Genomic DNA, 12,223 nt, shown 5'->3' with positions numbered 1-12,223 from the left:
AAATTGTACCTTCTACCTTGTGGGTGCCTAATGGACATTTTTTGAATGGATACAGTTAATTTCTCAGCTGCTTCAACTATCATCAGACCCAGGGGGAAGGGGACGGTTTAAATGCCCTCTTCGCAGGCCCCTTTCCCTCCAGCCAGCTTGGATTTACCTGCCAGTACACTCACCTGGGGGCAGGGTTCCCTTTTGCTTCGCACTCAATCAAGATGTTATCGCGGGGATCCACGATGTGCTCCTTCACTGACTGCTTGGTGATGGTTGGGGGCTGGGACACTGCAACGGCACACACAGTGGGCAGTCAGGGCTGCAGGGACCTGCCCTTGGGGAGCGGCTGAAATTAAGAGCTTCAGGAGCCACACAGACAAGCAGGCAAGCGGGGGTGAACAGCGCCCCATTCTAGAGACCCAGCTCCTTAAACGGGGCTGCAGGAAAGGGTGTGTGTGTCAAGGACTAAGCATAAGAAGAATCCCTTTAAGATCTCATAATATCTTTGTGAGAAACTGCAGGCCAGGCTTTTGTTTTACTCATTCTTGTACTCCAGTGCTTAGTACAATGCCTAGCGTACAACAGTTCTTGACAAATGTTTGTTGAATGAATAAAGGAGCCAAAAGCTGCTCGATTTCCAGAACCTAGCGGCCATTTCCAGAACCTTCTGAGCCCTGGAGGATCAACAGTTGGCCAAACTGTGGTGAGGCTGGAGCTGAAAGATGCTTCAGTCCCCAGAAGCCCTCCCAGGGACTTACTTGTCTGCAGCTAAAGAGCCAGCTCCTCTCATTCCCAGTCCCGGACTCCAAAGTTCTCCAGGGATCTCCGCCCTGGCCTTTTCCCACCCCTCCTTGCTGCCCTCCTAACTCCCGGAGGCACAAGTGCAGACAGGCGCCCAGGGGACTTACGCTCATTCTGAATGCTTGCTGTTAGTTCCCGATGGGTTAGCATTGTGAGGGGGGAGAAAAGAAGACAACGGTTATCGGTTATCTGTGGTTGGACACGACTGATGGCCCAGGTGGCCTCACACCCCAGCATACAGGGAGAGGGCGAGGCAGGCCTGGGGAGGGCAGTGTGCAGGCTGTCTCCTCCCAGCTGCGGAACTCCGTGAATAGCCAAACAGGGGTGGGGACAGACCCGGCAAGTGCTTCACAGAGAAGGTGATGCCTCCCCCAGGAGACCAGACTGCGCAGTTGAGCAGAATGACCACCTTCTGACCAAATGATGACGTCTCCAGGGATGTCTCCCATCAGGAGTGGCAATGTTGCTCAGAAGAGGCTGGGGTCCGAAGATGCAGCCTGTCATCTCCAGATACCCCCGAGAAAAGCGGGTTCCTTAGCCAAGGGTGCAAGGGTGAGGCTGGGGGCACCAGGGAAGGAGTGGATCTGAACCACCGCTACAGGGGGAAGCCCGAGGGCCCAGCCAGGTCCACAGGCCTCACTCCTCCCTCTACACCTTCTTCTCTTTCACACCTGAAAGCACCTTCTCTCCTCATGGTCTCCTCCTTTGCCATCCTTTGGAAAACTCGAGGGACGGATGAATTATCGTCGTCTGCTCATGGCAGAAGTACATTGTTCTAGGGAAACTCTGCTTCTGAAAAACTCTGGGGATGAAGCAGAGCCTTTCTGTGCTTTTTACAAAGAGGGTGAAGAGGCAGGTGGCACAAATTTTCCCCGGCGCTCACCTGAGATGTGCATGTGCTCATGTACAGGTGTGCGCATGTTTGGGGTTTGGGCTTCTCACACTTTGAGAAGCATGAGAATCACCTTGCAGGGGGGTCTGGTTAAAATGCAGGGTCTGACTCAGTAGGTCTGGGCGGGGTCTGAGCTTCTGCCTTTTTGACAAGCAGCCAGGTGATGCCGGTGCTGGTGGTCTGTGGACCACACTTTGAATAGCAAGGTTTCAGAGGTTTTAGAGGGTATACTCTTGGGGGGGAGAAGGGCTTGGTTAAAATTTGTCTGCAGAAAAGAGAACATGTGTTGCTATAACTTTTTCCCTTACAATTATACAATATATGTATCACATGATTATATTACTGTATGCCATTCTTATTTCATGCTGGTGGGGATGTCAGACACTGCCGGTGTTGTCAGCTGACCTCTTCTGAGTGATCGCTTCCTGGGAGAAGGCTGAGCACGGTGACCTCAAAGCTTTCTGACTTGACCGCAGTGAGCTATGCAAGGGGAGTTTAGGGGCTCAGAGAGGGGGCGGCCTGGGGAAGGCAGAGTTAAGACGGGACTAAGAGATGCAACAGGAGCCACAGGAGAGAGAAGGGAGACAGAGAGGGGAGACGGAGGGTAGCAGGGATGAGGGCCCTGCTTCACATGCTATCAGGAAGTGAAAGTGTTGAGAGTAAGGCTTATGGAGAGGTTCAAAACAATTCTTTCACTGGGCCAGGGTTGTGTGGCCTGTTCGGGCACTGAAGGGAAATTTTATCTGCTTTACCATGTGCCTGGGGCAGCCCTGGCAGGAAACAAAAAGGAAAAGAAAAGTCCAGGGGAACAGCAGAAATCTGTGGTTTCTGAACACAGGCTCTGTGCAGCGCCCCACTGCAGCATCTTCACCCATCTATGATTTCCCTGCCACGGCCCAAGAAAGGTAATTCTGGAAAATCAGTGGCGCTGGGCAGGGAGGGGGAGCTGGGGGTAAGGGACCATTGTCCGGAGCAGCAGGGCTGACACCTGACCTACTCCTTTGACAACCAGCCCAGACCCCTGGGTTCTTCAACTCCAGACCCAGTTGACGTCTCTTGGGTCCTCCTATCCATTTGAGGACTCTGGCCTCACCCTGGATGGAAAGCCTGACAAAGGATCTGCTTTGCCCACATGGGCTTCCAGCCTCTTTTATATAAAGGCCAGTTCAATGGAAACAGCCCTAGACGTTGCCCAGGGAATCTCAGGTTCTTGGAAGGGAAGTCACTCAGTTAAGGTCACATAGGAAGTTTGCTGCAGAATAGGAATGAGAATCAGCTCTCCCACTGCTGGTCGAGAGTTCTTTTTGCAAATCCATCCTTGGCTGGAGAGATGAGCTAGTCTGGTAGGGTCTTGGCACTCTGTACTCCTCGACACTTTGGACAGAGCTTGGGGGAGGGGAGACGCTCAGGATGCTGTCCCCAGCCACACACTGAAGTCAGGCCGGGGGCCTCTTGAGAAACTACTTGCCTAAAGAGGTAATGACATCTGCAGCCACCATGGTGCTACCAAGGGGTTTATTACAGGGACACAATCAACCCAGAGGACATGCCGCCACAGGGAGAAGACAGCGAGGACAGCCTGCCTAGGGACAAAGGCGACCCATCTAGTCCCGGGAATGCCCCTGCCCCCCGTGTCACACCACTTGCCCTCTCTCCTTCTATGGAAGTTGCTGGATGACGATGTCAAGTGGAGAATGAATTTGCTCTTTTGACTTCCAAGGGGGAGGAAAAGTCTTCCAATGGTCTCTGCAGGGGGTGAGGCAGATGCCTGCCCAGTCTGCAAGGTTTCTTTATTCATGAACCACTTTTCTTTCCCTGGCTCTGATATCTACCACCAAAGCAGTCATCCCTTGGAGAATGGAGTGTGTGTGTATGTGTGTGTGCTTTGCTGAGGTGTCCTGCAGCCTCACTGCCCGGGACGACAGTGAGGAGGAAGTGTTTCTCCTACCCCAGGGCCCTCCTCTGTGGGTTCCTAGGAGAAAAATGCCGAGTTCTTTGATGTGGGGAGGGAGACAGAGGGGCAAGCTGCCAGCAGACTCACTTTTCTGGCAAAATCACTCCGGTGGACGGGGCAACCCTTTGCTTTTTCCAAAGGTCATGCTGTTCTGCTCGGGGTGGTGAGAGTTGGGGTACATGTGACTCGGCTGGCAGAGCAGTGGGAACGGGAGGCCGAGTGTTCAATGAAGGATTGTGCCTCGGCCCGGGGGTCCGTTCCAGGAAGCCTGCTGCACCCAAGCTCCCCAGGGCAGAAGCCCTGGTCCTTAAGGCACAGACGACGCCCTCGCAAAGGGGAAGCGAGTGGAGGGCACGCCGGGCCGGGGAGCCTCTGGCCTGAGCCCCTCAGTCCCTTCCAGCCAACACACAGAGAAAGTTACGAGTGCCTGATCTGAGGTGGTTCCCGTTGGCTATTGTGAGCAATGCTGCATGAACATGGGGGTGCAGATACCTCTCCTGCCTTTTGCAACAACATGGATGGACCCTGAGGTCATTATGCTAAGTGAAAATAAGTCAGACAGAGAAAGACAAATACTGTGTGTTCTCACTTATATGTAGAATCTAAAAAAGTCAAACTGAAAGAAATAGGGAGTAGGATGGTGGTTGCCAGGGGCCGGGGGTGGGGCAAGTAGGGGGATGCTGGCCAAGGGGCACAAACTTTCAGCTACAAGATGGATAAGTTCTGAGGATCTCATGTACAGCATGGCAACGATAATTAACTGTACTGTACTATATACTTGTAAATTGTTATGAGAGATTTTCAAAGTTATCACCACACACACAAAAAGGTAACTATGTGAGGAGATGGATGTGTTAACTCACCCTATTCTGGTGACCATTTCCTACTGTGTATGTGCATCAAATCATCGAGTTGTACACCTTAAATTGACACATATGTCAATAATATCTCAATAAAGCTGGGGGTGGAGGGGAGAAAGCCCGATCTTTCCCCAGCCCATTCCACTGGGGCTCAGCCCAGGGTGAGATGGAAGGATGGGCTCAGATAATCTGGGGGGCGTCTATCCTGGGCCCAGGGGGAGGGAAAATCCTGGCTGAAGAGGACTTCTTCCCATGGCAACTGGGTATTCTCTGAAGGGCTTGCCTCACTCTTGCCTTGCATTCAGCTTTTGTAGACTCAGTCTGGAGACGTCGCCGCGGCCACCGTGCCTGCAGCAACCAGGGAGGCACAAGTATGTATGAGGCAAGCTCCAGCGGGGGCGGCAGGAGTGCACAGCCCAGGGCCCTGGGAGTGGCTTTGCAGAAGGACTCACCTCTTCATTCAGAGGAACACTGGCCCCGCCACTATGAGCAGGAGAAAACAGCTTTGTTTCTCTGCTCCGCAGATTTCTAACCTGTCAGCTAAGGATAATACCTACTTCATGGATTCGCTGTGACAATCATGGGAGATGATGCCTGGACAGCTCTTAGCTCTCTATTAAGCACACGGCAGCTGCTACTCCAGGGAGAATAATGGGGGCTCCAAGAGGAGCTAAAAGGGGGCAGATTACCAGAGGTAGGGGTGCGGCATGTTGTGCCAGACTGGGGATCCAAGAGGCCTGGGTTCTTTCCATGAGTCCATCACCCGTTTGCTGTGTGACCTTGAGCAAGTAGGGACCTGAGTTCCCGTGAACACATGGGAAGGGGTCCTGCAGACCCTCCTCAGGGTCCTGGCAGCTCTCTGGCCCACAGGTGGTGCTCTGGAGAGACTGACTGCGGGGGGCGGCGGGGGGGGGGTCCTGCCCGGGGTCACGGCTGAGCTTTAGGACTCCAGATTCCTAACACAGACATCAAAGCCATCTGTTTACAGGTTCACCTTGCAGGAACCCCTCACCCACCAGCCCCGGGGATCAAAGTGGCAGGTGAGTGAGTGAGGAGAAGCGGCAGAAGAGAAATGAGCCTTCACCACTTCCTTCATAACGCAATTTCCTCTGCAGCCCCTCTCCTCTCCAAGGATGAGGCCTTATCATGCTTCTTATTAGACTATCTGCCTGGGACTGTTAATGAGAAACTATCCTTGAGCCAGCAGTGCAGATGGTCTCCATGGGAACAGTCCCCTTACAACTCCCCTCTCCCTCCCTCCCTAAGTGCGTGCGTGCGAGTGCGCACACACACACACACGTACACAAGTACACACATACACACGTTGGGGCCATAGGGAGGGCAGTAGGGACCTTGTCCATCTTGCTCAGGGTCCAACTTAGAGTTTCTCCTGGCCTCCTCCGTCCAGAAGCACCCACTCCTCTGAGCAACTATTACTGGTGAAGTCAGGGGCGGGGAGCAGAGATACCTGCAACTCTTCTCCAAGCTGTGCTAATTCCAGGCCCCAGGGGCTGGTTTTGGAGAGCTCAGTGGGGACTTCTTGGAGGCTATATCACTCTCTCACCCCTCCCCAAACACCTGTCACCTGGAGAGAGCCTAAGTCAATGCTGGCATCACGTGGGCCCCACGTGATGCCTAGAAGCAGGGAACAGGGGACAGAGGTGGTATGCCTACCTCATAGCACCAGGATGCCAAGACTTTCTGGCAGAAGTGTCAGAATTGTGGCAAAGGTGGTACACATCTAAATGCAGAGCCAAGGAGCATGGCTGCCAGTCAACGGGCCATTTACGAATGCAACACCAGATACGGCTGCTGGAGACATGGCTATTAGATCAGCATTTTAAGCTTTACTTTATGATCCTGATGGCCGAATAATTCCCCCACCATGGTAAACAGATGCCATGGATTTTACTTTTCAACTTTACCATGGGAAAGTTGAAAAGAAACAGAAGGAATCCATGCCTGGTTCTCCCACGGTGACATTATAATGGGGCTCTATTTTAATGTCTCATTTAGCCACAGTCTTTTGCAAAAGTAATCTCCTTCTCAACCCTCCCAGGCCATCTGTCCTCCTCATCACTTCAGCCAAGAGGACCTGGACATACGAGAAAGGCAAATAAGAGCTGTCCACCACGCTCGGCCCCTGGAAACTCCACTTCGATAGGTAAGTCAAGACCACGGAGGGCCGAGGGAGGGGTGTGGAGGGAAGAACTCCCCAGTGACACTAGACTTCCAAACTCTGCCGGCTCTGGTCCCACTCAGCAGGCTGCAGGCAGCCATCCTCGCAGCCATGGCCCTGAGAGACGGCACTGCGACTCAAGGCCTCAGGTCCCCAACTATGAGGCCACCTGCCTCGATTCTTCGGAGGGAAACCCAGCTCTGAATCCAGAAGCCACTGCTTCCCCATCCCCAAACTTCTCTGAATGGTCTTCACTCTCCCCTGACCTTCCCTACCCTCCAATTCCTCTGCCACAAATCAGGAGAATAAAAGAGGACAGCGCAGGACTCACGATCCATGGGAATCTCGATGGCCCCGCTGAGGCTGAGCAGGCAGAAGAGGAAGGCTGTGTGGACCCAGGGCGGTGGCTGCTGCCTGGCCATCCTGAGCACTGGGCCTCGCTCCCTGCTCCCTGGCCCACAGCCTCCAGCCGCTGTAACTGGGCCTCCCGGACAGAGCTCAGCTGTGGAAAGAAATGTGACGACAGGTGAGTTTTTCTTGAACTCTTGGTTTGCTCCAGCAATCCTACAGGGCCTCGAGGACTCAAGGGTCCCCTTGGATATAGACCTATGTTCTAATACAGGGTTTCTTAACCTTGCACTATTGACTCTGGGGACCCAGTGAGTCTCTGTGTGGGGAACTGTCTTGGGTATTGTAGCACGTTGAGCAGCATTCCTGGCCTCTACCCACTAGATGCCAGTAGAGCTCACTCCTGCCTCCAATCAAAAAACGTCTCTAGACATTGACAACTGTCCCCTGGAGGGCAAAACCACCCCCTGTGGAGAACCAGTATTCTAGAAGGAAGGACAACTCAGCATAGAACAGTCATGAAAACAAACACTGGCTCCTAGGTCCAGCACCTAGAAGGTGTCATGCACTGAGCCAGCAGGAAATGCACCAATCTCACAGCCTCTATGAACCACGTGTGATGAGTGGACCCGAGGCCGAGTGTGTCTGGGGTAGCAGCACAGAGACAAGATCACAGTGCTGTCCTTTGACCCAGAGAGAGGGGGAGGGGAGCGCACTGTGGGCCGGAAGTTTGGTAAGTGAAAACTTGGTTGCCCCAGAGACTTTTTGTAAATGAATGATTTCTGCAAATACTTTGTGCAGCTAAATATTTGGCGGTGGTCCCTGATGTTGTCCCTTAAGAGATAAAGGCAGTGCTGAGATGAGGGCCCAGGACAGGAGGCTCCAGGAAGGTTGGTAGAATAAGCAACATTTATGACAGCACGATGTTCACATCCTCAAGCACCGGACGTCATTCCAGGGCTTACAGGGGTAAGGGTTAAAAATGGCTGTCCAAGGAGCCTGGAACAGGTCCTTGAGAGACAAACCCTTTTCCCCTTGTCCTGAGAGAGAAGAGCAAGCATGGCCTAAGCTGAGGCTCAGATACTGAGCTATAAAACTGCCCGAGGCTCGGAAACACCGAGTTGTAAAAACGGGTCCATTTTGCTGTTCTACCTACCATGGGGCCAAAGAAAGCAAAGAGGACAGTGGGAGGCAGTTTCCCCACAATTCCTCCAGCTTTGCTGGACCAACAGCCATCTAGCAAATGGACACATTGTTTAAAACAATTTGGCAGCAAAACGAAGCCTCTATCACCTGTACAACCCCACCGTCTCGCAGCTTTCCAGACTGAGGGTGTAAGGCATGCCCTGTGCCGGGATGTGAGCAAACTAGAGGATGCTGATTCAGATTGCAGCAATTTCTTTCCTGGAAGCTGGGCTCAATACCAGCCTCCAACCTCATGTGTATTTCTGGACTCCATCTGCTGGTCTCCTTTCCCATTGCTTCCTCCTTGGTTTTGGGCACCACTGTTTCACGCCAATTACTGCAACAGCTTCCTAAGTGGTCTCTCCCCACGTCTACACTTGCCTCTCTGGTTCATTCTCCATCCACAACCAGAGTGCTTACTCCTCAAATGCAAGTATAAATATGCCACTCCCCTAGTCAAACTCACTAGCTCACTGCTGCTCCAAAGTTGAAGCTGAAGCCCGTGAAATGGCTCAGGAGCCCTGCATGATGCAGCCCCGTCCGCAAGGTCATTTCTTATCACCATCCCCTCGTGTTCTGTGTTCCGGCCACCATGGGTCTTCTACCAGGTCTTTCAGTGCATAATGCTCTGTTGTGCTGACTTCTGCACAGGTTAACTTCTGTCTAGAACACTCTTTGCACCTGCCTTCTCTCATTAGGCTATGCTAAGTATGACTTATGTGCCCCCTTGTCTGCGCTCCTGAACACCACTCATGACCCCCTATTATAGCACTTGTCACTTTGTATTCTAAAAGTACTCTAAAAGTCACTAGTCTGTACCCCCTATAGAAAGGAAGGTACTGTAAGGGAAGGTGCCTCGTCTTGTGATTCCTGGAATACAGCATAGTGCCTAAAACATAGCAGGCACTCAAAACCATGTGATGGTTTTGGATGAATGAAATGAGCAAATAAAAATGAGCAAATATTATTCTGGATGAAAAATGAGCAAATAAAATAATAAACCACTTGGATCACATGTTTTAAACCTGTTTCCCCACAAAACCACCAGGCGGCGCAGGAGAACACAGGCTTTGGACCTGGGCAGCAAACTGCGAAGGCTTCCAATCAGTGGAGGACAAAATTCCCTCCCTACACAGGCACTGCTCTCTGGCCAGGGAACCATCCAGCTGTAAGACAGTTAAGAAAGTAGAAAATGTCCCAAGGTGGGGACTGTCTGGCTGGAAGGCATCACAGCAGGTCTTTGGTTCTTTCTCCTAAGATGATCCTCACACTGTCTCATAAAGAGTCTGCGAATGCCTCTCCATGGCTCCTGCATTTCCAAAGACTCGACTCAGGTTATCCAACCGAAACCTTAGTGCTGAGGGAACCGGCACCGGGGGGAGGTTCAGCTTTCCCTCCAGGAGGACAGTGGGGATGGCTCCAGTCTTGGCTCCATGACCGCCATGTTTTGTTCAGGAGCTGCCAAGTGGTAGGAAGTGATGGGAAAGAGAAGGATATCTTATTCTGGGAATCTTGATGGAAACGGGAAGCCAGAAGCTATTCATTAACTAGATACACATTGGCAAGAAGAAAGTCCAATTATTTGGGGTGTCTTTAACTCACAATTTAAAAACAGCAGGAAAAGAACAGAGAAATAATCACGTTTAGCTGTTTGACAATTCTCTCTCTCTCTTCTCCTGGAATCCAATTTTTCCAATAAAATCTTTAAAAAGGAAGATAATTTAAAGAGCATGTAGCTTTATGCAATCCCCTTACTTCTCAGATGAGGAAACAAGAGCAGAGAAAGGGGAAGTGATGTGCTCAGGGTCACTGTGCAGGTTAGTGGCAAAGCTAGGAAAAGAACCCAGGTCTCCTGATTCCTAGCTCAGGGTTTTTCCATCCAATTTCCCTGTCTCTCAATATGCATGACAGGTCCTAAGCAAAGTTGCAACTTAAAAAAGAAATGTATAGTTTGGCAGTACCTCAAAAAATTAAGCAAAGAATTACCATATGAGCCCGTATTTCTGCTCTTAAGTATATGTCCTAAAGAATTAAAAACAGAGACTCAAACAAGTACATGTACACACATGTTCATAGCAGCATCATTCACAATAGCTGAGAGGTGGAACGAGCCCAAATGTCCATCAAAGAATAAATGAATAAACAAATTGCAGGTTATCACTGGGAGAGGAGAAGCAGACCATCCAGCCGGGGGCGGGGCTTGAGGGTGGAGTTGTCAGGGCTCTTCAAGGGAAATGCTATCTAACTGTGGAGCATCCCGTGGAGGAATAAGGAAAATCCCATATCCTTGAGAGGGCAGATAGAGGCTGCAGGAGAGGGGGTGGTGATGACTGTCTTGGAAAGTCGGAAGAGGGCGTGGAATTTTTCTGTGTAGCTCCACGGGGGCAAAAGAAGGATCAAATGGGAGGAAGTTCCAGAGAGGCAGATGCTTCTCTGAGATGCAAGGAAGAATGATCCACAGCCATCGTACAAAACCAATCATGAAAATGAAACACACCACCCCCACACACTACCACTATGATGTACCTGAAGGATCCTTTTATATCGAATCAAACAGGTAAGAGGAGAACTGTAAGCCTACAAAATACATCGAAGGGGGGCCTATTGCACGGGGAGTGAGGAACAGAACAAAAATAAATAAAACCAAAAGAGAAATCTTGTGTGGACTGGTGGTGTACTATGAACTAGAGAATATGATTAATTCAATTCTTGTGTACCTGAGATGCCCGCACCCCAATCCACTGTGTGAAAAGAAAAGCCAAAAAAAAAAAAAAAAGAAGAAGAAAGAAAAGAAAAAAGAGAATAGAGTCACCTGAATATGAAGTGTTCTGCACGTGATGTGCTGAGCTCACTGCTTTTCATAAAGAATCCATATGGCATCTGGTCAGGTGTGTCCCTGACAATGTGCCCCCACAGGGGGGAAACTGGATGCTTATCAGGATTACCTGGATACTCTTTATTTTATTTATTTTTTTTTGCGGTACGCGGGCCTCTCACTGCTGTGGCCTCTCCCGTTGCGGAGCACAGGCCCTGGACGCACAGGCTCAGCGGCCATGGCTCACGGGCCCAGCCGCTCCGCAGCACGTGGGATCTTCCCGGACTGGGGCACGAACCTGCGTCCCCTGCATCGGCAGGCGGACTCTCAACCACTGCGCCACCAGGGAAGCCCCCCTGGGTACTCTTTAAATACACAAATCCTTGGATCCTCAAACTTCTAGGTAGGGTGTCAAATCAAGCCTGCAGATTAAAACTTTTTTTAAAATTTGAATGCCCTTAGAACCTCTGTTATCTTACATGGGGGTGCTTCACACACTTAGGCCTTCTTGAGCTCAAGGACTTTAAATTTGCAAGCCCTGTGGGAGATTTGAATTCAAAATATCTAAGATGGGGCCCAGGAAAGCGCACATGAGCTGAGTGATGATCAGCCCCTGGGGGGGACAGCAGACATGACAGCCTCTCTCGGGTGAGTTCAAGAGCATTGGCCACGCAGCAAAACCACCTGGGTTTGAAGCCGCTCCCCACTTACAAGGGGGGGATCACGGGCAAGTACTGAAACTTTGGAGCTTTGTATTTCTCATCTGAAAAATGCATATAATAGAAGCACCTATCCCCGAGGGCTGCCACTGTGACTTGATACCCCAAATCCTATAGAAAGCACTTAACAAAGCATGGGGGCACAAGCTCAAGAAATGTTAGCTAGTGCTATCCATCAGGCTTTGAACTACCCCCAGGACACTACCAGCAACTGCTCCGAGGAGTAATACTACTTATCCAACCGCAATCAGGGTGCTTTTCTATTTTTCCCTTCTTCTGGGTCCTGGTTTGCTTTCTTTCCCCAGATTGGGGGGCCCCTGGTGTTGATTCCACAAGCTGTCCCTGGCAGATGGACGAGAGGCCCACAGCTCCCACAGGCTGTCGCCGTCAGGAGCTCCCCGCATTCCCGCAGCCCCATTCTGAGCAAGCTGTGGTGTTCACAACACATCTGAAGTGATGGGGAGAAAAGACAGGCTGCG

The 12,223-nt window shown here is 51.2% G+C and overlaps 1 protein-coding gene across 1 annotated transcript in view; it reads right to left on the bottom strand.

Moving 5' to 3' along the window:
• NFASC (neurofascin) overlaps positions 1–8,788 on the bottom strand; it is a 77,034-nt gene extending 68,246 nt beyond the window's left edge. The window contains exons 1-3 of the mRNA XM_060129360.1: positions 8,677–8,788; positions 7,009–7,179; positions 174–279 (exon numbers count right to left, since the gene is read on the bottom strand). Coding sequence (XP_059985343.1) covers positions 174–279; positions 7,009–7,099 — 197 coding nt within the window. The 5' untranslated portion in view covers positions 7,100–7,179; positions 8,677–8,788. The remainder of the gene's footprint in view (positions 1–173; positions 280–7,008; positions 7,180–8,676) is intronic.
• Between the last annotated feature and the right edge of the window lie 3,435 nt (positions 8,789–12,223).

Source organism: Lagenorhynchus albirostris, chromosome 2 (assembly GCF_949774975.1).
Source record: "Lagenorhynchus albirostris chromosome 2, mLagAlb1.1, whole genome shotgun sequence".
Lineage (NCBI taxonomy): Eukaryota > Metazoa > Chordata > Mammalia > Artiodactyla > Delphinidae > Lagenorhynchus > Lagenorhynchus albirostris.
The sequence above is the reverse complement of the archived record's forward strand: the minus strand, read 5'-3'. Positions and strand labels throughout refer to the sequence as shown.